At 38.9% G+C, this 26,300-nt stretch overlaps 1 protein-coding gene across 1 annotated transcript in view; it reads right to left on the minus strand.

Annotated features, from left to right (window-relative positions):
* Nucleotides 1-26,300, minus strand: part of LOC136241680 (roundabout homolog 1-like) — a 302,043-nt gene that overhangs the window by 139,204 nt on the left and 136,539 nt on the right. Inside the window, exon 10 of the mRNA XM_066032935.1 lies at nt 15,263-15,301. Within this exon, the coding sequence (XP_065889007.1) occupies nt 15,263-15,301 (39 nt within the window). The remainder of the gene's footprint in view (nt 1-15,262; nt 15,302-26,300) is intronic.

Genomic DNA, 26,300 nt, shown 5'->3' on the forward strand with positions numbered 1-26,300 from the left:
TAGTTCAAATCGGATAAGGGATCACAGAGCTACATAGGTGTGAAAATTGCGTTTTCTTTCTTCCTGTTAATATACTCACGGTGTGGCGCGCCGGCTTCTTGGGCCGCACGACACACTATCGTGTGTCTTGATAAACTAAATCATACTACCTTGTATATTCACAATGCAAATCCTCAAAACATAGCAGCACTAAGGTACAGTATGCATATGCATGGATTGTAATTGTAATTGTAATTGTAATTGTAATATTTAAACAGGGATTCCACTCAGTGAAAAACACTGATTTTCAGTGGAGCCCTGCGAAACAAGCATACATACATACATACACAAATACATATATACATACATACATACATACATAAACATACAACACAAAAGGGTATACAAAGAACAGTACACAAAACTACACAGATACAATCAACTAAATTTATCATGATATAACCGTACAAATTTAGATAAGTTGGTTGCTTCAGTAACAGTTGATGGTAAACTGTTCCATATCATAGCTCCCCTGTAATAAAAACTTCTTTTCCCATAATTGTTGTTTACTCTAGGAACAAAGAGTCTATTAATGTTTCGACCAATATGACCTGTGATATCTCTGGAATAGTGAAATATATTGTGGAGATACGAAGGTAGCTTCTGGTGAATAGATTTAAAGATCTGTATAGCTGTATGAAACTTACGACGTTCCACCAAAGTAAAGGAAAACTTGCTCTGGTACAATGCTGGCAATTTTTTCATAAACTTAGAGTGAGTTCTTTCAATCAGTGCAGTAAACTTAGCGGTGGTGGGGCACCACACAACATCACAGTAATCAAACAATGGTAGGACAAAAGCTGAATAAAGCAAACATAGCACTGCAGGTGTCAAAGTTCCATACCGAAAGATTGATGAGAGTCTTGATCTAGCTCTAGAGGCTATATTAGTGATATGTAAGGACCACGATAATGTGGGATCAATTATAACACCCAAATATCGAACAAAGTCAACTTGGCTTAAAGCCATACCCCCAATTGAGACATTAAAACTTTTGCCCGAAATTCTTTGCCGACTTCCAATGAGCATGGCAGTTGACTTCACAACATTAAGACATAAATGAGAACTACTGATCCACCGAGCTACCTTGTCCAAATCAGATTGAACTTGTGCTTCCACAACACCCAAGTCTGAATGGCTATAATGTAACTCAGCATCATCAGCGTACAGGTCCATAGTAGAGTAATCAACGACAGATGGCAAATCATTGATGTATAAAGCAAAAAGCAATGGACCTAAAACAGATCCTTGGGGCACACCAATTGTAACAGTGCCCCAGTCTGATGTGTTACCATTAAACACCAGACATTGTTGTCGATTTAACAGATAGTCACATAACAGGGCATAAGACGCTCCGTGAAAACCATAACACTGCAACTTAGAGCACAGAATCGCATGATCAACAGTATCAAAGGCCTTAGCCAGATCCAAAAACACAGCTCCAGTGTATTCACCTCTATCAATAGCCCTAATCCATTTATCTGTTACATACAGCAGCACATCATGAGTGGAATAACCAGAACGAAATCCTGACTGATGAGGTGTCAGTAGATTGTACTTGTTCAGATGTGAAACCATTTGATCATACAGGATACGCTCAAGTATCTTAGATAAAGTAGGCAACACAGAAATTGGACGAAAGTGAGACATACTAGTACAGTGCTTCACCTTAGGCACTGGGGTCACAATAGCCTGCTTCCACTGATTGGGAACAGTGGAGCTTTCAATACATCGATTAATCAACACAGTAATCACCCTCACCATAAAAGGAGAAGCTTTAACAAACCGAGCAGAGACCCCATCAGCTCCAGTAGCTTTATGAACATTTAGGTTAGTAACAACAGATGACACCGTCCCAACATCAACACAAGAGAACCGCATCTGAGGCACAGACTTATTCTCCAGAAATTTTTCTAGAAACTCACAAGCTGGCACACTACCAGTCACGTTAGCAATTGTTTTGTGTGGAATTGAAAGAAAGTACTCATTGAACACATCTGCAGAAACAGAAAGTTGTATACCATTTGAAGGCTTGCAGCTCCTTGACAATGATCGAAAATGTCTCCAAAACTTGGTAGGAGTACTCTTAAGTGAAGATGATAGATTTTCAAAATATTTAGCCTTGGCAGACCGCAGCATGGAATTCACCCTATTACGAAGAGATTTATATGATGACCAGTCCGACAGAGAGCCAGATTTCAAGGCTTTTCTATGAGCAATATCACGCAGACGACGCGCCTTAGTAAGAGAAGCATTCGATAGCCAAGGGCAATCCCGCTGACGAACTCTCAAATTCTTAAGAGGTACCAGTTTATATAGCAACCCATTAATAATTAAATTGAAACATTCCAAACAGTCAGAGAGATTGTCAAACTTCGATAAGACATCATCCCAGATATCATCACACATAAAAATTTCATCTAACTTATCTTTATCAAGCTTTTGATAGTTTCTAACAGAAATAATCCGGTGAGATGGAGAGTCAGCACGAAACCCCCTGGAATAAAAGTGACTAACAATCAAACAATGATCGCTGCCACTAAAAGGATATACCCTTGTAGCATCAAAACAATGTACATCAGTAGTGAGAAGAACATCAATCTGTGAAGAACTGTTAATGGTAACTCTAGTTGGCACACACACAAGATCAGTAAGTTGTAGCTGTTTCATGATGGACAAGAACAATTTAGTCAGTGAACAAGACGACTTCAAGAGATCAACATTAACATCACCAAGTACTGACAGCCGAGGACAATGCATTTGAGCTGCCTCACACTCAGATAAAAACTTATCGAAAAAAGCATGTTGGGATGGAGGACGATATACACAACAGATCAGCATGTTCCTTTTAGTTCCAGGGAAAAGTTCCAACCAAACCGACTCAATTTGACCATCAGATAATTCATCTCTCACAACAAATTTAACTCTAGGTGAAAGAAGAAAAGCGACTCCTCCACCATGACGATTCCTGTCTCTACGAACAATACTAATACCTGAAGAGTAAGGAAAGATCTCACAATCACCAATACAAGAGTCCAGCCATGTTTCAGTCACGGCAAATATATCAATATGATTTTGAGTTAAAAGATCAAACACTTCATCAGCGACTGACAACAAACTGCGACAATTCAAATTGGCTATTCTCAGCCCAGCAGGCGAAGATAAGGGTAACTCAACAAAGCTGCTGTTGTCAGCAATTTCAGATACATCACTAGTAAAAGAAGAGCTCAGCACCGAACAGTCATGAAACGGTAAAGCATCAGCAATACACTTTGGACAAGTCCAATTAAAAGTCTTAGTATTCTGTAAAACTTTATAAGATCGAGCATCCACGCCACAACAAACACAATGGCACCAGTAGGCACAAACATCACACTGTAAAGCCCGCTGGTTAACACGAACAGGCTTGTAACATACCGAGCATGGATAACGCACAGGTCCAGGATTTAACTCCACATCATATGACAACAATATCACAAGACAAAACGTCCATAAAACAGGCCAGAGTCCGTTCACGTTAGCTCTATGGATGTCAGCCAGACACGCATAGAGCTAATTGTACAGGACGTACTGTGTACGTAAATGCAGGAAACTAAATCATAATATACACATAATAATAGTAAAGTGAAATACATACACATCTTGAATGATTACACATACTGTATTATGTTGTAGAATAATTGTTATTTAGAAATTGTAGGTTACTTAAGTCTGAATGATATAGTCATTATCCACTGGTGGCATCTAAGAAGTGATAAAATATAGTAACAAATATGAAAGTAGAGAACTATAATAATGGAATGTTTAACATTGTATGGTGGAATGTGTATCCCAACTATCAATTACTGATAAGTGACATGGCCATTCCACTTTCCTCTCTACTATACAGCATTACAAACTAAGAACAGTATGAACAATCAATCCAGTCACTACAGAAATTACAGAGGACTCTTGTTATAGCCAGCACTGAAGCATTACATGTTACCTTTGAAATGTATTGTGTAAGCAAGAAACAATGGTGTACAGATAAACACCTTATAAACAAAGGACTTGAAGGGGTTCAATCTCAGCTGATATCTAATTTTAAAGTTGAGAATCAGACCATATTATACGTAGGATAATACATTTGGTGTTCTTTGCATGATTGTTCTATTAGAGTATATCAATCTTTAAGCAGCTTTTGGCTTCACCCAGATTTAAGGTTTATAGGGTGAAGCTCATGTTAGCCTTCTGTAAGTAGCTTTCAGTGTTTATAGCCCTTCTATTGCCCTTATCTGCCAGCGTACCAAATACCCCTAGTTACAGCTACAGAGTTTAAAAAGTTAAACAAGCATGCACATACTATAACCATAACCCTATAAATGCACTAGAATAGACGCACGTGTGATTGCCTATGCCATTTGGATTGGCCAGTTTTACTAAGTCAAGAACTATGAACTTTAGGAATTGTGTTGATGTGGCTTACAACACATAGAACATAAGATTGTCCATGGTGCACACCTCCCACATCAATTGGGTGGCAGAAGATTCAATGAACACTAATGTACATCAAGTGGATGAGGAATGGACCACAAAGCCAAGGATTGTTTATCATCAAACGGTAAGCTTTAAATATCGTATACATAATAATAATCTAATCCAAAACAGCCAAGCTGTAAAAAAAGTGTGCGACCCTCAAAAAGGCTATGGTGAAAAAAGATGTGAAATCCAAGGTGGCGGCCAAGAAAGGGCTGTGATGGTAGGTTAATGGTAAAAATTTTAATAACGCCAATTCAGGTGAATTTTGGTGCTGCTTGGTCACTTGGCACAAAATTCACCTGAATTGTCGTTATTAAAATTTTTACCATAACCTACCATCACAGCCATTTCTTGGCCGCCACCTTGGATTTCAAATCTTTTTACACCATAGCCTTTTTGAGGGCCGCACACTTTTTTTACGGCTTGGCTGTTTTGGATTAGATTTCACTTCTTTTTGTATTTGTATAGCCCAAAGCCGGCCTATGGCCAGCTTTGGGACTTTTTTAACCTATCCTTTTTTCTTTACCACAAAAGATGAAGCAGATGTACCTTAAATATTTCTGATTTTATCAGTAAATGTACAAATTATATATATAATACATATATTTATTACAGAACTTTCCATGGTGGTTTCTTTGTAACTGAACACTCTTCAAGGTAACTTCTTCTAGCTGATCTCTCTACAGGGTGATTTGTTTGTAGCTGAACTATCAACAAGGTAACCTCTTCTAGCTGTTCTCTCTACAGGGTGATTTGTTTGTAGCTGAATTCTGTACAGGTGATTTCTTTGCTGCTGCGCTCTTTACAGAATGGTTTCTTTGTAGCTGAACTCTCTACAAGGTAACTTCTTCTAACTGATCTCTCTACAGGTAGATTTGTTTGTAGCTGAACTCTCTACAGGTGATTTGTTTGCAGCTGAACTATCTAGATGATGGTTTCTTTGTACCTGAACTCTCTACAAGGTAATTTCTTCTAACTGATCTTTCTACAGGGCAATTTATTTGTGGCAGAATTTTCTACAGGGTGATTTCTTTGCAGCTGAACTCTCTACATGGTGGTTTCTTTGTAGCTGAACTCTCTACAAGGTAATTTCTTCTAGCTGAACTCCCTACATGGTGGTTTCTTTGTAGCTGAACTCTCTACAAGGTGACTTCTCCTAACTGAACTCTCTACAGGGAGATTTGTTTGCAGCTGAACTCTCTTTATGATGGTTTCTTTGTAGCTGAACTATCTACAAGGTAACTTCTTCTAGCTGAACTCCCTACATGGTGGTTTCTTTGTAGCTGAACTCTCTACAAGGTGACTTCTTCTAGCTGATCTTTCTACAGGGTGATTTGTTTGTAGCTGATTTTTTTACAGGGTGATTTGTTTGCAGCTGAACTCTCTATATGGTAGTTTCTTTGTAGCTGAACTCTCTACAAGGTGACTTCTTCTAGCTGATCTCTCTACAGGGTGATTTGTTTGTAGCTGAACTCTCTTCATGATCGTTTCTTTGTAACTGAACTCTCTACAAGGTAACTTCTTCTAGAACTCTCTACAAGGAGATTTGTTTGCAGCTGAACTCTCTTCATGATGGTTTCTTTGTAGCTGAACTCTCTACAAGGTAACTTCTTCTAGCTGAACTCCCTACATGGTGGTTTCTTTGTAGCTGAACTCTGTACAGGTGATTTGTTTGCAGCTGAGCTCTTTACAGAATGGTTTCTTTGTAGCTGAACTCTTTACAAGGTAACTTCTTCTAGCTGATGTCTCTACAGGGTCACTAGTTTGTAGCTGAATTCTCTACATGGTGGTTTCTTTGTAACTGAACTCTCTACAAGGTAACTTCTTCTAGCTGATCTTTCTACAGGGTGATTTGTTTGTAGCGGAGTTCTGTACAGGTAATTTGTTTGCAGCTGTGCTCTTTACAGAATGGTTTCTTTGTAGCTGAACTCTCTACAAGGTAACTTCTTCTAGCTGATGTCTCTACAAGGTCACTAGTTTGTAACTGAACTCTCTACAAGGTAACTTCATCTAGCTGATCTTTCTACAGGGTGATTTGTTTGTGGCTGAACTCTCTACAAGGAAACTTCTTCTAGCCGATCTCTCTACAGGGAGATTGGTTTGTAGCTGAACTTTCTACAGGTGATTTGTTTGCAGCTGAACTCTCCACATGATGGTTTCTTTGTAGCTGAACTCTCTACAAGGTAACTTCTTCTAGCTGATCTCTCTACAGGGTAATTTGTTTGTAGCTGAACTATCTACAAGATAAATTCTTATAGCTGATCTCTCTACAGGGTGATTTGTTTGTAGATGAATTCTGTATAGGTGATTTGTTTGCAGCTGAGCTCTTTACAGAATGGTTTCTTTGTAGCTGAACTCTCTACAAGGTAACTTCTTCTAGCTGATGTCTCTACAAGGTCACTAGTTTGTAGTTGAACTCTCTACATGGTGGTTTCTTTGCAACTGAACTCTCTACAAGGTAACTTCTTCTAGCTGATCTCTCTACAGGGAGATTGGTTTGTAACTGAACTTTCTACAGGTGATTTGTTTGCAGCTGAACTCTCCACATGATGGTTTCTTTGTAGCTGAACTCTCTACAAGGTAACTTCTTCTAGCTGATCTCTCTACAGGGTGATTTATTTGTAGCTGAACTATCTACAAGATAACTTCTTATAGCTGATCTTTCTACAGGGTGATTTGTTTGCAGCTGAGCTCTTTACAGAATGGTTTCTTTGTAGCTGAATTCTGTACAAGTGATTTGTTTGCAGCTGAGCTCTTTACAGAATGGTTTCTTTGTAGCTGAACTCTTTACAAGGTAATTTCTTCTAGCTGATGTCTCTACATGTCCCTAGTTTGTAAATGAATTCTCTACATGGTGGTTTCTTTGTAACTGAACTCTCTACAAGGTAACTTCTTCTAGCTGATGTCTCTACATGTCCCTAGTTTGTAAATGAATTCTCTACATGGTGGTTTCTTTGTAACTGAACTCTCTACAAGGTAACTTCTTCTAGCTGATCTTTCTACAGGGTGATTTGTTTGTAGCGGAATTCTGTACAGGTGATTTGTTTTCAGCTGAGCTCTTTACAGAATGGTTTCTTTGTAGCTGAACTCTTTACAAGGTAACTTCTACTAGCTGATGTCTCTACAAGGTCACTAGTTTGTAAATGAATTCTCTACATGGTGGTTTCTTTGTAACTGTTCTCTCTACAAGGTAACTTTTTCTAGCTGATCTTTCTACAGGGTGAATTGTTTGTAGCGGAATTCTGTAGAGGTGATTTGTTTGCAACGCAGCTCTTTACAGAATGGTTTCTTTGTAGCTGAACTCTCTACAAGGCAGCTTCTTCTAGCTGATGTTTCCACAAGGTCACTAGTTTGTAGCTGAACTCTCTACATCGTGGTTTCTTTGTAACTGAACTCTCTACAAGGTGACTTCTTCTAGCTGATCTTTCTACAGGGTGATTTGTTTGTAGCTGAACTCTCTACAAGGAAACTTCTCCTAGCTGATCTCTCTACAGGGAGATTTGTTTGTAGCTGAACTCTCTACAGGTGATTTGTTTGCAGCTGAACTCTCTACATGATGGTTTCTTTGTAGCTGAACTCTCTACAAGGTAACTTCTAGCTGATCTCTCTACAGGGTGATTTATTTGTAGCTGAACTATCTACAAGATAACTTCTTATAGCTGATCTTTCTACAGGGTGACTTGTTTGTAGCTGAATTCTGTACAGGTGATTTGTTTGCAGCTGAGCTCTTTACAGAATGGTTTCTTTGTGGCTGAACTCTCTACAAGGTAACTTCTCCTAACTGAACTCTCTACAGGGAGATTTGTTTGCAGCTGAACTCTCTTCATGATGGTTTCTTTGTAGCTGAACTATCTACAAGGTAACTTCTTCTAGCTGAACTCCCTACATGGTGGTTTCTTTGTAGCTGAACTCTCTAAAAGGTGACTTCTTCTAGCTGATCTTTCTACAGGGTGATTTGTTTGTAGCTGATTTTTTTACAGGGTGATTTGTTTGCAGCTGAACTCTCTATATGGTAGTTTCTTTGTAGCTGAACTCTCTACAAGGTGACTTCTTCTAGCTGATCTCTCTACAGGGTGATTTGTTTGTAGCTGAACTCTCTTCATGATCGTTTCTTTGTAACTGAACTCTCTACAAGGTAACTTCTTCTAGAACTCTCTACAAGGAGATTTGTTTGCAGCTGAACTCTCTTCATGATGGTTTCTTTGTAGCTGAACTCTCTACAAGGTAACGTCTTCTAGCTGAACTCCCTACATGGTGGTTCCTTTGTAGCTGAACTCTGTACAGGTGATTTGTTTGCAGCTGAGCTCTTTACAGAATGGTTTCTTTGTAGCTGAACTCTCTACAAAGTAACTTCTTCTAGCTGATGTCTCTGCAGGTTCACTAGTTTGTAGCTGAATTCTCTACATGGTGGTTTCTTTGTAACTGAACTCTCTACAAGGTAACTTCTTCTAGCTGATCTTTCTACAGGGTGATTTGTTTGTAGCGGAATTCTGTACAGGTGATTTGTTTGCAGCTGTGCTCTTTACAGAATGGTTTCTTTGTAGCTGAACTCTCTACAAGGTAACTTCTTCTAGCTGATGCCTCTACAAGGTCACTAGTTTGTAACTGAACTCTCTACAAGGTTACTTCTTCTAGCTGATCTTTCTACAGGGTGATTTGTTTGTGGCTGAACTCTCTACAAGGAAACTTCTTCTAGCCGATCTCTCTACAGGGAGATTGGTTTGTAGCTGAACTTTCTACAGGTGATTTGTTTGCAGCTGAACTCTCCACATGATGGTTTCTTTGTAGCTGAACTCTCTACAAGGTAACTTCTTCTAGCTGATCTCTCTACAGGGTAATTTGTTTGTAGCTGAACTATCTACAAGATAACTTCTTATAGCTGATCTCTCTACAGGGTGATTTGTTTGTAGATGAATTCTGTATAGGTGATTTGTTTGCAGCTGAGCTCTTTACAGAATGGTTTCTTTGTAGCTGAACTCTCTACAAGGTAACTTCTTCTAGCTGATGTCTCTACAAGGTCACTAATTTGTAGCTGAACTCTCTACATGGTGGTTTCTTTGTAACTGAACTCTCTACAAGGTAACTTCTTCTAGCCGATCATTCTACAGGGTGATTTGCTTGTGGCTGAACTCTCTACAAGGAAACTTCTTCTAGCTGATCTCTCTACAGGGAGATTGGTTTGTAACTGAACTTTCTACAGGTGATTTGTTTGCAGCTGAACTCTCCACATGGTGGTTTCTTTGTAGCTGAACTCTCTACAAGGTAACTTCTTCTAGCTGATCTCTCTACAGGGTGATTTATTTGTAGCTGAACTATCTACAAGATAGCTTCTTATAGCTGATCTTTCTACAGGGTGATTTGTTTGTAGCTGAACTCTCTATATGGCGGTTTCTTTGTAGCTGAACTCTACAAGGTGATTTCTTCTAGCTGAACTATCTCTTTCTATAGTTGCATGAATTCCCTACAAGGTAAGTTCTTCTAGCTGATCTCTCTACAGGGTGAATTGTTTGTGGCTGATCTCTCTACAGGGTGACTTGTTTGTAGCAGATCTCTATACAGGTTACTTGTTTCTAGCTGATCTCTTGAATTCTCATTAGGGCGACTGCTCTATTAGGATGACTGCTCTATTAGGATGACTGCTCTATTAGAGTATCTCGATCTCGCACTTGCTGCACCAAGTTGGATTTCGTGTTATAACTCCGTGGCTTTAAGTCTGATTCTTCTACACCATTGAAGAGCTTTTCTAAGATGATAACTCCATCTGTACAGCGATTTTCAAAGCATTCCCCCAAGCGGTTTGTCTGGTAGGCGTGGCAAGCAGTCGTTTTATTAGCTAATCTCTATTGCGTAATTGTTACACACTGTTGGTTTTTTCGTTGTATCTTCCTGGTTTGTACCTCGATTTCTTTCAAACCACAAAAGGTTTGAGGGTCAATAGTTAACCTATTCACCCACCGATTTTCAGCTTCTTCCCATACGCGGTTTACCCTGTAGGCGTGACAACATATTGGTGTTATTTTTCGTGAATAATCGCTCATAACTCTTTGCCTATTTATCGTATTCCAGCTAAAGTTGGTACAGAGATGCGCCTTTATACCCCCTTCTGTGTGCCAAATTACAAGGCGATCGGATATGGCGTTCGCGTTTTATAGCAGTTTTTGTAAGTGTGCGAAAAGAGGAAGAAAAATAAGAAGAAAAAAAACCAAGAAACTAAGCCAATTTTTGAAGTCGCACATCTCTGGAACGCTTTAAGCGATTTCACTCAAATGTGGAATGTGGAGTGCTGAAATTGGAGGGAGTGTCCACAGCACAAATCGTCTTGTTTCATCAAGGCAGCACAGAGCTACGGAGGTGCGAAAATTACGTTTTTGTTCTTCCTGTCAATATACTCCGGCACAGGTGTTACGCGCCGGCTTCTTGGGCCGCACGACACACTACCGTGTGTCTTGATATACAGTTAGCTCTGCATATGAACAACAAACAATTGAATGAAACATAAATCTATAATTTATTATTTATTTACCTACCATGCATTTAGTAGCATCTTTTGACAGATAACTCTTTCTACATAATAATACATTTTGTATTCCATTAATATTATAGATAACATATGACAACAAACACATTCATTACATTTAGTTTTCTGACAAAAATTGAACTATAAACTACTATAGTACAATTACAAATTAATTTTGAGTTCCAGTGACAAAAAAAATGTAGTGAAACAACATTGTAGTATATGAATGATAGTACTTCATAGCTATATGCCCTATTAGCATGTTACCATGATCTTTTAAGTGCCAAAGTAGGGATTATCTAACATAGCTAGCTATGTTGTAATACCATTATTCGTGTATCTTGTTTCACTACTTTTTAGTGGGAAATGAATTTGGCTAAATGCCAAAAATGAAGTACCAGATAAGACTGACATGACTGTGGATGGCTTCTTGTTTTTAAATTGTTACAATGGTATACAAAAGTTTTGTTGAAAGTATTGCAGATAGTCATTATAAAGCTTAAAATGATGAACTGGATTTCAAACATGAACTTAAGCCACAACAAACATTTTTTTGTACAAGTGCTTACTCGATTGAAATAATTTTCAGTCAATGGAAATTATACAAGTATAATTATGATGTTATTGGGACATTTTAGTGCTAACTTGTAGATTTTCATTTAACAGCAACCTAAATTGATTAGTATGATCGAAGATAAAAGCTTTTGTATTGTAAAAAAAAACAGGGTTCTTCTAAATTTAGAAATCCTTAGGCCCTGTACATAGTTGTGCCCAAGTGAAGTGAGGGTGCAGGGGCGAATCCAGACTTTTAAAAAGGGGGGTTCCACTTTGGAATTGAAGATCAAAAAAAGGAAGAAAAAAAGGTCATCACCTTCTGACAATAGCTGCCCCTCACCATAGACACCCTCACTAACTATATTTCCTTATTTATAACTAGATACATAGCTTGTTACACTGCTCCTCAAAAGACTACTGTGACTGCTCTATTAGAGTATCTCGAGTAAGAGAGGCTCTTTCAAAAGGGGGTTCCATGGAACCCTTTTGAACCCACCCTGGATCCGCCCCTGGGGTGTCACAACACAGGATATTTGGGCTCATAAATTCCATACAACCCTGTATTTCAAAATCTTAATTACTATTACATATACATAGAAGGTACATCTGAGAGAAATGGCTACCTTAATTCATGTATATACGTACATATAAAGTGTTCATACATACTATACAAAATACGTACCTTCTCCATCTATACACAGCAACTCCAAGGGAAATAACAATGATTACAAAACATATGATGAAAGTAGCAATAGATAAGATTATAATGATTGTTTGTGAGGAGGAGTCTGTAATGAGAACAACAGTGACACATCTTTTATTAGTTACGTGTTAATACCTACTTGTGTTAGATGGTGGAACACTTGAAGTAGAAGGAAAGGCTGCAACAAAATGTACTCAAAAGTATATATAAAAACAATAGCCATACACTACTCAATGTACCTATTGTGTAACAATAAATAAACCAACATACCTGTAGGTAATAGAGCGACTGTAGCTACACTAGTAGCAGTAGGGTGAAGAGTAGTGGAAACTATATACAAAAGTATTGAGAGATGATCACACTTGAGTAAAAAATAATAGCTACTTCATTAACCATCCTTATCAAACTCAAGTGGGAGCTTCAGCCCACTCTACCAACCCTTATGATTTGTGCAACATAATCTACTGCATTACTGTAAGTATGTGCATAAAGTTTTGCATTGGTAGCTGAATTTTCACAGCGTGATTTTTTTCTGGATTTTGAGCATCATAAAGTATGTGTAAAGTAATAGATTATGGCTAACTGGTGGAAGCATATGAAATGTCCAGTTCAGCATCCTTACACACAGGAGGAATTTTAAAAGCAATAAGATTTATTGCCAACAAGAAGAATCTGTTGAAGGTACCGTACTATAAAATGGTGTGTTGTGCAGCTGAGGAAGGCCAGTGCAACATAAGAAAATAGCTTCAATAATGTTATTGTCAGTCATTTTAATGGGCAGTGCAGGCATATCAACGTGAAAAGTGATTGATTGTGCCAATTGTATATACATACAATGAAAACAGTTTATTAGTATAATACACTAATGCTAAAAAAAATCAAACCTCATGCTTGTGAGGGATGATTTTTATTAGAGTATATCAACATTCTCTGGCTGTTAGAGTAAGTGACTTCCCTACCAAAATATATCTATACCACTTCTGCAAAGTGTTGAAAAGTGTATGTAAACAATTGGACAAGAAACTGTAGTATCGCATATTTATTACATGAATGTTGTAATAATGTCTATTATGTTCCATTTTGCTTTCTTTGAGTAGGACACATTGCGCATTAAAATTAAAGTCTTAAACCATCCCTATTACTATTACAATGGGAGCAAAAGAATTTTGCAAAACAGACTAATCTGAATTTGAAGGTTAAAATGCTGATGAGTGCATTATTTGAAGTATGGGTGGATTTCAAATAGCCAAATGGAAATTTGTGTCACTAATCATGAGGACTGCACATGGTTGACTTACTGGTGGAATAAGCTCCACATCTATGTACTGGAGAGAATATTGGGGTCTGCAGAAGTCTTGAGTGGAGCAAATTTTAATCAATCACTGGCTTGATTGCATCTCTGCTAGAATGGCAGCCGACAGCTTCAATTCCCACCAAAGTAATGACAAACGTTTACCTACTAATACTGCTGAGCTGAATGCATGAACAAACATGCATACATAGCTATGCCTCAGAATATTGGATGATGTAAAGGCAAGTTATTTTTAATTGAGGCAAATTACAGCAGGTCTATAAGAATTTAGTTTCAAAGAGAAACGTCTCTTCAAAATATCCAGTAACACAAACATTTGAATATAACCTGCTATATAGTATGCTGGTATAATGTTTGATGCTTCTGCTAGCCTACTATGTTCCAATGCAAATTATGCTGACACAAGCTTGACTGATAACATTGTATTCATTCTCGACAATCACGTTTGATTTTCTTGTGTTTGAAAAACCACAGCCTTTCAGAGCATGACTTTTAGGAATAGAAATAAACTCACATGGAGTTGTGAATCAGTTTTATGAATCTTTTGGGTTTATATAATGCTAAACCATGAGAACAACACCAAAAGAACTCTAGTAAAGTAGTCAATAAGAAATTAGATACTCTAATAGAGCAATCAGCTATTCTAATATACTATTCAGCTTTGATGAGTGATATTAATCTTACATGCAACCTTTTCTCATCATGACAAAAAATCTCTACAGTGTAATTCAATCCATTACGTATCTTTTTAATAAAATAGTTTGAAGTTTTGTCTTACAAACTTGTGTCGGTATTTCAGTCAAAATTACTTATTATACACCTTGTAGCTATATGCACAAAATGAAATGTAAAGCTAAAAACAGCTGAATTGTACAAAAATGGATACAGCATTTGAAAAGACAGGCATTTTAATAAGTTGCTAAATCAAAATATGGTAGAGCTATAAAATGGTTGTTAAGTAATCACATAATACCTTGCATTAATACAGAATCATCTAATCTACTTCTCGTACCTATTTCTGCACAACACAGAGACAGTTTATTGAATTTGCGTACTGTAATTCACTTAAAATTTTCATATTAAAAATATAGTTTCGTAAGATTTATGTGAATGACTGCTTTATTAGGGTAGTTCCATCTTGTATAAAAAATTTTCATGTAAGAAATGTTTGTGCAAGTTTTTATATACAAATATTATTTTACAATGAAAAAAAATGTACAACTAATGCACCGAGTATTGTAATCTATAGTCAGTACGTGTTCACTTGAGCCCCCACTAAATATAGTAATATCAAAGAGATGAACATGTGTTCACTCCCAATGGTTTTGTGCAGAAACAAGCATGTTTTCATGCTATAAACAAGTTTGCACACCTGAATCATCCATACTAAATGTATGGGATATTTTTGAAGCCTCATAACTCACTTGTTCTTGCCCATATTAAAACACTTTTTATTAACAGTTCCAGTGTTTCAAGGGCTTCACAGTGCTACTAAATGTTTGAGCAGCTGGCCCTTGTAACAAGAGTTATTAACAAGAAACGAGGGCTCAGGTGAACGCGAATAGACTATAATATATATTAATTAACACATACAGACTTATATATTTCAAAAACATACCTGGTACAGCAGCTGGAGGTTCTGTTACATTAGTAACAACTACATGTGTATAGAACATGTTAGTAACGGGAGAAATGAACCATAATAGTGAAATCAAGTATTTTTGATTATACAATGCAACAAGACATACGGTTATGGGCACCAAAGTCTCACCACAACTGCAAAATTTATTGCCATCCAGAATTGAAAAAATCTCCATTTTTCATTGCAAATGCTGTAATTTTTAAGTGGTGTCACTATACAGCATATGGGGTGGGCATATATACCACTTTGAAAACTCAGATCAAAAGAAACTTAAAAGGAAAAATTAGGAATTTTAAGTAGGATTAGAGATAAAAAAAGTAGTAAAGCAATTAAGGGAATAGCTAAAAAGTAGTGGAATAAGTTACATTGCCTATACCTGCAGATGTAGTAAATAAATGGACATTTAATCCCTAAATTAGCCACAGTTATAGACTGAAGTATTAAATGTCTATTAGTACGTATATCTGCAGCCTATCTTGTTTTGAATTCATTACATTTTTCAGCTATTCCCTTGTTTCATGGCTTTTTTCTTTGATCCCTATTCCAACTTAAAATTCCTAAATTTTCCTTCTACTTGCGCATGCTTGTTTTCTTTTTATAACATAATTATGACTACTGCACCCATGAATACTACATCAAAAGAAAGAATGGCACTAGGCATATCATAGAAATTAAATGTGTGCCTCAACAAACAATTACTATACAGAAATGTTATGTAGCCATTAAGCTTTGTTTTCAGCTATTTTCTACTTATTACACAGTATTATAAACCAAGAATAACATGAAAAGTGACTCTGTAATCAGGTCAGTTGCCATGGAAAATACAGGCAATAAGTGTGATAGCCAGCTATATCACATTATCATGAACCGACACCTTGCATTGTCAGTGAAAATAGCTGGGATCGAAAGCTGAATTTAAGAGCTATTGTGTTTGGATGGTGTGCAAGCTTGAAGGAAGGTCCTTGGTAAGGACCTGGCTTGGGGATATAAATGGTACACCCGTGGGTGGCCTGTTACAGTTTGTTGCTGCATATCAACCACTGAGGAGCCAGTACAGCCCTGTAAACTTGTGTCTGGACTTCAATATGGTCTTTAGCAATTTTATCTCAAAACTGTTTGCAAAGGTTTCTAATAATTGCAAACCAATATTTGTGAATAATTTTGACTCATAGCAGTTTAAAATTTTTGCCATGCCCACACAAAGTAGGACAAAGGGAAGCTCATGATGCATGTATGGTATGTATTTACAGCGGTTGGAAAAAAGGCATGTTTCAAGGCAAAGCAACATTAAACAGTGAAGAAATCAAGCCTGTGGCCTTATCCATTGTTGAGTTATGCTTGTATGAAGGCATCAGTTATATAGTTAGTCAGTCAAAATAAAATTCTGTTAAAAAGAATATACAGTACTAGCTACCATATTGTGTGATATGGAGAGTGATACATGTGGCATAATGCACACACTGATTAGATAGAAACCTGCAACACACACTGTTTACTGTGTATGCATAATTGGGTTGTAATTTACACATGTATTAACACACTATTTTATGGTTATCTTGTAATAGGTAAACACAGTTGTTTTTGTAATATACCCACTAGCACTTTTGTAAACATGTATACTCGTATGTATTCTTGTTGTAGTATAAATAGAGTTGCGTTGTACCCTGCATTCATTGCCGTTGTTATATTGCTATAAAGACTTTTAACTAGAATATATTCCGTGACACTACATGGTGTCAGAAGCTGAGAGACGTGGTCAAATGGCATACCCAGCAGCTATTCTGCAGACTCCTGCCTCATTCACGTTTAACTCACCTGATGAGTGGCCGAAGTGGAAGAGACGCTTCGAACAGTACCGAGTAGCTTCAGGTCTCGACAAAGAGGAGGACGAACGCCAAGTGAGCACTCTGCTTTACTGTCTTGGGGAAGAAGCCGACGATGTGCTGACCTCAACGAACATTACCCAAGAAAGTCGGAAGAAATTTGCAGACGTCATACAGAAATTTGACGAATTCTTTAAAGTCCGGAAGAATGTGATCTTCGAAAGGGCCCGGTTCAACCAACGCTCTCAAGGAGAATCAGAAACTGCAGAACAGTTCATTACTTCCTTGTACAGCCTAGCAGCAGACTGTGAATTTTGCGTGCTCAAAGAACAGCTGATCCGTGACCGAATTGTCGTGGGCATCCGAGATTCCTCACTCTCAGCAAAGCTGCAGATGGACTCAGAGCTTACCCTTGAAAAGGCAAAACGATTGGTTCGGCAACAAGAAGCTGTGAGAGGACAACAGGCGATCCTGAGCAAACCAGATTGGGAAACTTCTGTCCAAGCTTTCACGTCACGGAAGTCACTCAAGCGACCCACAAATAGCCAAAGCCTTCACCACCAAACACCCAGGCCGCAGCCAGTCAACCATGGTCAAAAGTGCTCCTACTGTGGAAAAGGGCCTCACCCTAAACAGTCCTGCCCAGCCAGGGACGTGATCTGTCACAAATGCAAGAAGAAGGGTCACTACAGCTCAGTTTGTCGCAGCAAAGCAGTTGCTACACTTTCCGAAGAATCACCAGTGGACAATGGTTTTCTAGACACTATCCATGAAACAAAGGGCACTTCATGGATTGCTCCTATCAAAATAAATGGCCAGGAGATAGTGTTTAAGCTTGATACTGGAGCCGAGGCTACTGCAGTGTCGATGAAGACATTCAAAACCCTCAAAAGCATTCAGCTACAGCAGTCAGCTAAAGTTTTGTGTGGACCAAACAACCAACCACTGAAAGTATTGGGCCAAGCATCTGTCCAACTCACCTACAATGGGAGATCCTGCAACCAGTCTATCTATGTGATAAAGGACTTGAAAAACAATTTACTTGGACTACCAGCAATCACAGCCTTACAACTCCTCATTAAGGTTGATAGCATACAGCCCGGGAATGTTCAGCAGAGCTTTCCTAAACTATTTCAAGGTCTGGGTACCCTCAAAGGAGACTACCAGATCCAATTGAAGCCAGATGCTAAGCCTTATGCTCTCTACACTGCACGAAATGTTCCAATACCACTCCGTGGGAAAGTCAAACAGGAGTTGGAACGCATGGAGAAGTTAGGAGTTATATCCAAAATGGACAAACCAACCCTTTGGTGTGCTGGAATGGTGGTGGTTCCCAAGAAATCTGGTGATGTCAGAATTTGTGTTGACTTGAAACCACTCAATGAAAGTGTGCTCAGAGAAACACATCCACTACCTGGAGTAGATGAGACACTGGCACAGCTAACAGGAGCTACTGTGATGAGCAAACTAGATGCCAACAGTGGATTCTGGCAGATACCACTGGCTAAGGAGTCCCGTGAGTTGACCACATTTATTACACCATTCAGGCGATACTGTTTTAATAAATTACCATTTGGTATTTCAAGTGCTCCAGAACATTTTCAGAAAAGAATGAGCACCATCCTTGATGGTCTAGTAGGTGTCCTGTGCTTGATGGACGACATTCTCATCTTTGGGAAAGACCAGAAGGAACATGATGTTAGACTGACAACAGCCTTGGAAAGAATCCAAGCAGCTGGTGTGACACTCAACAAGGACAAGTGTGAGTTCAATAAAACCTCATTAACTTTCCTAGGTCACACTATTGATGGAAAAGGAATCTCTCCTGATCCTCAGAAAACAGCAGCAATCAACAAGATGGCTTCACCCAAGTCTACCTCTGAGCTAAGACGTTTCATGGGGATGGTCAATCAACTGGGAAAATTTTCTCCCCGAATTGCTGAGCTTTCAAAGCCAATGAGAGAACTACTCAGCAGCAAACGAGCCTGGAACTGGGGGCCAGCTCAAGAAGAATCATTTGTCAAGGTGACTAACAGCACACACAGTTTTGGAATTGTATGACCCACAGGCAGATACAAAAATTTCTGCTGATGCCTCTTCTCATGGACTTGGTGCTGTACTGCTACAAAATCAAAAGAAAGAATGGCGACCAGTTGCCTATGCTTCTAGATCTATGTCAGAGACAGAAACTAGATATGCTCAGATTGAGAAAGAAGCTCTTGCTATCACATGGGCATGTGAGAAATTCTCTACCTACATCCTTGGAAAACATATCAGTATCGAGACTGATCACAAACCTCTAGTTCCACTATTGGGAAACAAGCATCTTGACAACCTCCCACCAAGAGTGTTGAGATTCCGTTTGAGACTGATGCGATTCAGCTACTCAATTCAACATGTTCCAGGGAAACTTCTGTATACTGCTGACACACTCTCCAGAGCTCCACTGAGAGAAGAGTATGATACTCAAACCTTACAGAGACAATCTGAGGTAGAGTCATTCATTAACACCATTACTTCCCAATTGCCAGCTAGCCAACAGCGACTTCAAGTGTACCAGAAGACTCAAGCAGCAGATCCAGTTTGCTCCAGAGTTATCACTTACTGCAAGTCAGGATGGCCGAAAAGCTGCAATGATCCTGAAGTAAAGCCCTACTGGACTGTCAAAGGCAATCTTACCCTTCATGATGAGCTATTACTATATGGAGGAAGAATAGTGGTTCCAAAGCAGTTACAAAAAGAAACCGTTCAGAAGATACACACTGGTCATCAAGGAATTGTGCGATGTCGCCTTAGAGCAGTTTCTTCAGTTTGGTGGCCAGGTATTTCAAAACAACTAGAACACTTTGTACAACAATGTCCTGAATGTGTTAAGTTGACTCCCAACCCCAGGGAACCGCTGATGCCTACTCCTTTACCAAAACATCCTTGGGAAAAAGTAGCAACCGATTTGTTTCAGCTGAATAACTCAACCTACCTTTTAGTTGTGGACTACTTCTCAAGGTACCCTGAAGTGATAAAGCTCAATTCTACCACATCTAAAGCTGTGATCTCTAGTCTGAAAGCAATCTTTTCTCGCCATGGTGTTCCCTCAGTGCTAATAAGTGATAATGGGCCACAATTTGATTCCAGTGATATGAAAGAGTTTGCCAACACTTATGCTTTCCAACATATCACAAGCAGCCCTCGCTATCCACAGAGCAATGGTCTGGCAGAAAGAACAGTGAAGACAATGAAAGGTTTGCTAAAATATACTGCTGATCCATATATGGCATTGCTTAGCTACCGATCTACACCACTGCCATGGTGCAATTACAGTCCTGCAGAGCTGTTGATGGGAAGAAAAGTCAAGACTGACATACCCCAGACAGCCAGCCAATTACCTCCACAGTGGCACTTCATACCTGACTTTCAACAAAAAGACAGGGACTTTAAAGACAAACAGAAAAGGAACTATGACCGCCAACATCGTGTGAGACCAGCTGACACATTACCTGACAATTCATCAGTGTGGGTGAGAACTGGTAACAATCAAACAACAGGATGAGTTGTGTCCAATGCTGGCACTCCAAGATCTTATGTTGTATCTACTCCTTCTGGACAAGTGCGTAGAAACAGACAGCACCTTAACCGTAGACTGAACACAGCAAATGACAATGCCCAAGACATTCCTGATGATTCCATTACATCAACATCGCCTCATACTACAGAGCGTCCAAGAAACAGAATCATGACTAGAACTCAAACAGGTACTGACATTAGACCTCCTAACAGATTGACGTATGACTAAGCTCAGGAGGGAGATGTGGCATAATGCACACACTGATTAGATAGAAACCTGCAACACACACTGTTTACTGTGTATGCATAATTGGGTTGTAATTTACACATGTATTAACACACTATTTTATGGTTATCTTGTAATAGGTAAACACAGTTGTTTTTGTAATATACCCACTAGCACTTTTGTAAACATGTATACTCGTATGTATTCTTGTTGTAGTATAAATAGAGTTGCGTTGTACCCTGCATTCATTGCCGTTGTTATATTGCTATAAAGACTTTTAACTAGAATATATTCCGTGACACTACAATACATTTTGTGTAACATATGATAACATGATGATGATGTTATATACTCAACCCACATAATCTATCTATCTACTAGTATAAATACAACCACACCATTTTCTAAATCAGGTGAAGCATACCTCTGGACACAAATGCTTTTGTGATACTGAGGTAGTACAAACCATTTGTTTCCCTATGATTCTTAATATTGAGCCCCTCAAGGTTTTACATTGTGGGTTTGAGTTTGAGTTCAGAATAGACTCTAACATATTGGTTCAGGTAGGCTAGGTGTTCTCTTGAAGAAAAGGAATTTTATAGCTTAGTGTAGTGTAGCTAAGCAACTAGACATCACTCATCATGTTGGAATTGTTTGTCTTTACTCATTACATTTCAACCATGTAACAAGATGGCCCAAGAATAGTAATTATAGTACTTACTTAATATACAGCAGAAATAACCTACTTATAGGCATCGGAAAGATGGCTAGATATGACATCACTAACACCCTAGGTATCCTTAATGGGGTTAGCTAGATGGCTAGAAATTGTGTCACTAAAACCAGCAAAACCCACAATTGCTTCTTCAGAGTAGTGCTGAGTACAGGATATTTACCATATGAATGATGTTTTGTGAGTAATGTAGGTCACGCTTTTAACCCACCATTGATATGTATATATATAAAACAAATGAGATAAATGTAGATTTGTCTTTTCACCTAATAGGTGAGTACACTTGAGTGGTATAATGACCACGGTATAATTAACTACAGCACAATTAAAAATAATTAAATTTAAAAAGAGGTAGGGTAAAAAATTAATTGTGAAACAATAAATTATCATAACTATGTGACAGGCTCATGAAAATGGAACTCAGAAGAATAGTAGTTGACAAACAAGTTCATGAGAGAATAAACGTCTTAATGATTAAGACAAAATATACATTACAAGCATACAGGGGCCTAGACACAGGGGTACCATGTGCTGATGGATCAGTACAGGAGCCCTGGCAAGACTTACATTAACTAAAGGTAAATTAAATTACAATACACAAAAAAAAAAAAAAAAAACTATATCTACATATATGTAATACTTAAAGTTTACCTAAGGTGGTCTAAAAGATCCCAGCCCGGGGAGGCTCTAGAATTAAAAATTCTGTAAGAACAGGACACAGCAATGCAAGCTGCCTGCTCAAACAAGGATCTTATGGTTTTCTTTGGCACTTCACAAGCAGTAGCCATTTGAGCAATTGTTTCTGGCAAAAAGTGGCCTAAACAACCAATTTCAATTGGAACAAGATTGACAGTTAACCCAGAAAGCTGGAGGTCATATTGCAAGGAGCTATATCGATCTTCCTTTCTAGCTCTAGCAGCAAGAAGATGTTGCTGGGTATTAGTTGGTACTGTCAATTCGAACAAACAAATGGAATCATTAGAAACCAATACCAAGTCAGGCCTGCTGAGGGTGGAGGAAAGATTGGTTGGGATGGTACTAGGGGGGCTGGAACTAGCTAGATAACCAGGAAGGTCAGCGTAAAGTTTGAATGTTTCAGGTAAATGCTGTTGGAGCCCATGAACAAGGACCTGTAAAACTGAATCATGTCTCCAGGTATACCTGCCTTGATCTAGAGCAGCAGGACAGCCAGTCAAAATATGGTTTGTTGTGGGTTGAGGAGCTTGACAAAGAGCACATCTAGGGTCAGTAATGATGTTCCATCTGGCCAGGTTCATAGGGGTTGGTAGAGTGTCACAACCAGCACATAGCAGGAAGGACAGCTGTTTTTCAGGGAGGCCATACATCAGTCTCTTCCACAGAGGGCAAGCTTGCTCCAGAGTTACAATATCTAAAAATTTATTTTGAACAGTTAATGGTTCCAGTTTTGACTTCCAATATTCAATGTGAGCAGAGCGTAAGTTGTGGCGAGCATGGTTCTTGAAAGTTGCAGAGTGAATGTTGGCAACTGAAGCCTTAGCAGCAGATAAACAGTCAAGGACAGTGGAAGAGATATCGGATCTGTTAGCTAAAATAGAATGTCGCAGCTCTATAATCAGTGGATCAACTGACCGTTCAATAGCCAGAATGTATGAAAGTTTGGCTGATTGCTTCAGGTGTGGTAAAAAGGGGAGATCCAACACATCCGGGTGGAAAACAGCACTGTAAATTCAGAGGTATGAAGTTCTTACTAATGATATGCCCCCTCAGTATGATGATCACACTTCTGAAGTATGTGAATCATTCTAAGTGACCACAGATAGCATACCACTAGTATCAAGACACACGGTAGTGTGTCGTGCGGCCCAAGAAGCCGGCGTGCCACCCGTGAGTATATTAACAGGAAGAAGGAAAACGCAGTTTTCACACCTATGTAGCTCTGTGATCCCTTATCCGATTGGAACCAAATTTGCTAGAGAGGTGCCGGCCGGTAAGGGGAGTCTACACACCAAATTTGAAGAAAATCGCTCCAGCCATTTCCGAGATACGAGCGAACAAAATTTCGTTTTAATTTCTTCGTTTTTTTCTTCTACTTCTTCATTTCGCACATTCGCAAAATCCGCCATAAAACACGAATGCGTGCTCGGATCGGGCTGACATTTGGCACACTTAAAGGGCTCATTAAGGCGGATCTGTGTACCAACTTTGGTAGGAATCCGATGAACATTCACGGAGTTATGACCGATTATTTGCGTAAAATAAGGTCGAAGGTCTGTCACGCCTACAGGGTAAACTCCTTTGAGGAATCAGTTGAAAATTGATATGTAGATGGAGCAACCATCGTAGGAGTGCCTTTTTGTGGTTTGAAAGGAATCGGGATAAAGACCATGGAGATATGACACAAAACCCGACCTGTGTCAAAATTACGCAATCGATTTTTATGAATAAAAGAATATTAGTTTTCGTATCTACCAGGCAAACCGCTTACAGCAATGAGCTGAAAATCAGTATGTAGCTGGAATAATCATCATAGAAAGTCCTTGCAGTAGTACAGAAGAATCGGATTACAAACCACTGAGTTATGATTCGAAAGGCAACTACGTGTAGCAAATGCGAGATCGAGATACTCTAATAGAACAGTCACCCTAATAAAGCATTCAGCTGCATTTATAATTTACTCAATTATATTACATTGCAAATTATTCTGTAGGGAATTCAGTTACAAACAAGTCACCCTGTAGTCAGATCAGCCAGAAGAAGGTACCTAATAGAGAGTTCAGCTACAAATAAACCATCATGTAGAGAGTTCAGCTCAAACAAATTGCCCTGTAGAGAGATCAGCTAGAAGAAGTTACCTTGTAGAGAGTTCAGTTACAAAGAAACAATCATGCAAAGTGTTCAGCTACAAACAAATCACCCAGTAGAAAGTTGCACTATGAACAGATCACACTGTAGAGAGTTCAGTTAGAAGCAAGTCATGTTGTAGAGAGATCAGCTAGAAGAAGTAACCTTGTAGAGAGTTCAGCTACAAAGAAACCACCATGTAAGAGAGTTCAGCTGCAAACAAATCACCTGTAGAGAGTTCAGCAGGAACAAGTCACCCTGTACAGAGATCAGCTAGAAACAAGTCACCCTGTAGAGAATTCAGCTATGAACAAATCACCCTGTAGAAAGATCAGGTAGAAGAAGTTACCTTGTAGAGAGTTCAGCTGCAAAAAAATCCCCTGTAGAGAGTTCAGCTAGAAACAAGTCACCCTGTAGAGAGATCAGCTAGAAGAAGTCGCATTGTAGAGAGTTCAGCTACAAAGAAACTACCATGTAGAGAGTTCAGCTGCAAACAAATCACCCTGTAGAGAACTCAGCTACAAACAAATCGCCCTGTAGATAGATCAGCTAGAAGAAGTTACCTTGTAGGGAGTTCAGCTACAAACAAATCACCCTGTAGAGAGTTCAGCTACAATGAAATCATCATGTAGAGAGTTCAGCAGCAAACAAATCATCCTGTAGAGAGTTCAGCTATGAAAAGATCACCCTTTAGAGAGTTCAGCTAGAATAAGTCACCTTTTAGAGAGTTCAGCTACAAAGCTACCACCATGTAGAGAGTTCAGCTGCAAAAAAATCAATCACTCTGTAGAGAGTTCAGCTAGAAGAAGTCACCTTGTAGAGAGTTCAGCTGCAAATAAATCACCCTGTAGAGAATTCAGCTACAAACAAATCCCCCTGTAGAAAGATAGAAGAAGTTACCTTGTAGAGAGTTCAGCTACAAAGAAACCAGAGTTCAGCTGCAAACAAATCACCTGTAGAGAGTTCAGCTAGAAACAAGTCACCCTGTAGAGAGATCAGCTAGAAACAAGTCACCCTGTAGAGAGTCCAGCTAGAAGAAGTCACATTGTAGAGAGTTCAGTTACAATAAAACTCCCATGTAGAGAGTTCAGCTGCAAACAAATCACCCTGTAGAGAACTCAGCTACAAACAAATATGCCCTGTAAAAAGATCAGCTAGAAGAAGTTACCTTGTAGAGAGTTCAGCTACAACAAAACCATCATGTAGAGAGTTCAGCTACAAACAAATCACCTGTAGAGAGTTCAGCTAGAAACAAGTCACCCTGTAGAGAGATCAGCTAGAAAACAAGTCACCTTGTAGAGAGTTCAGCTAGAAGAAGTCACATTGTAGAGAATTCAGCTACAAAGAAACTACTATGTATAGAGAGTTCAGCTGCAAACAAATCACCCCGTAGAAAGTTCAGCTATGAACAGATCACCCTGCAGAGAGATCAGCTAGAAACAAGTCACCCTGTAGAGAGTTCAGCTAGAAGAGATTACCTTGTAGAGAGTTCAGCTACAAAGAAACCACCATGTAGAGAGTTCAGCTGCAAACAAATCACCCAGTAGAAAGTTCAGCTATGAACAGATCACCCTGTTGAGAGTTCAGTTAGAAACAAGTCATCCTGTAGAGAGATCACCTAGAAGTATCACCTTGTAGAGAGTTCAGCTACAAACAAATCACCTGTAGAGAGTTCAGCTACAAACAAATCACCCTGTAGAGAGATCAGCTAGAAGAAGCCACCTTGTAGAGAGTTCAGCTATAAAGAAACCACCATGTAGAGAATTCAGCTGCAAACGAACACCCTGTAGAGAACTCAGCTACAAACAAATCGCCCTGTAGAAAGATCAGCTAGAAGAAGTTACCTTG

This window comes from Dysidea avara, chromosome 12 (assembly GCF_963678975.1).
Source record: "Dysidea avara chromosome 12, odDysAvar1.4, whole genome shotgun sequence".
In the NCBI taxonomy this organism is placed as follows: Eukaryota; Metazoa; Porifera; class Demospongiae; order Dictyoceratida; family Dysideidae; genus Dysidea; species Dysidea avara.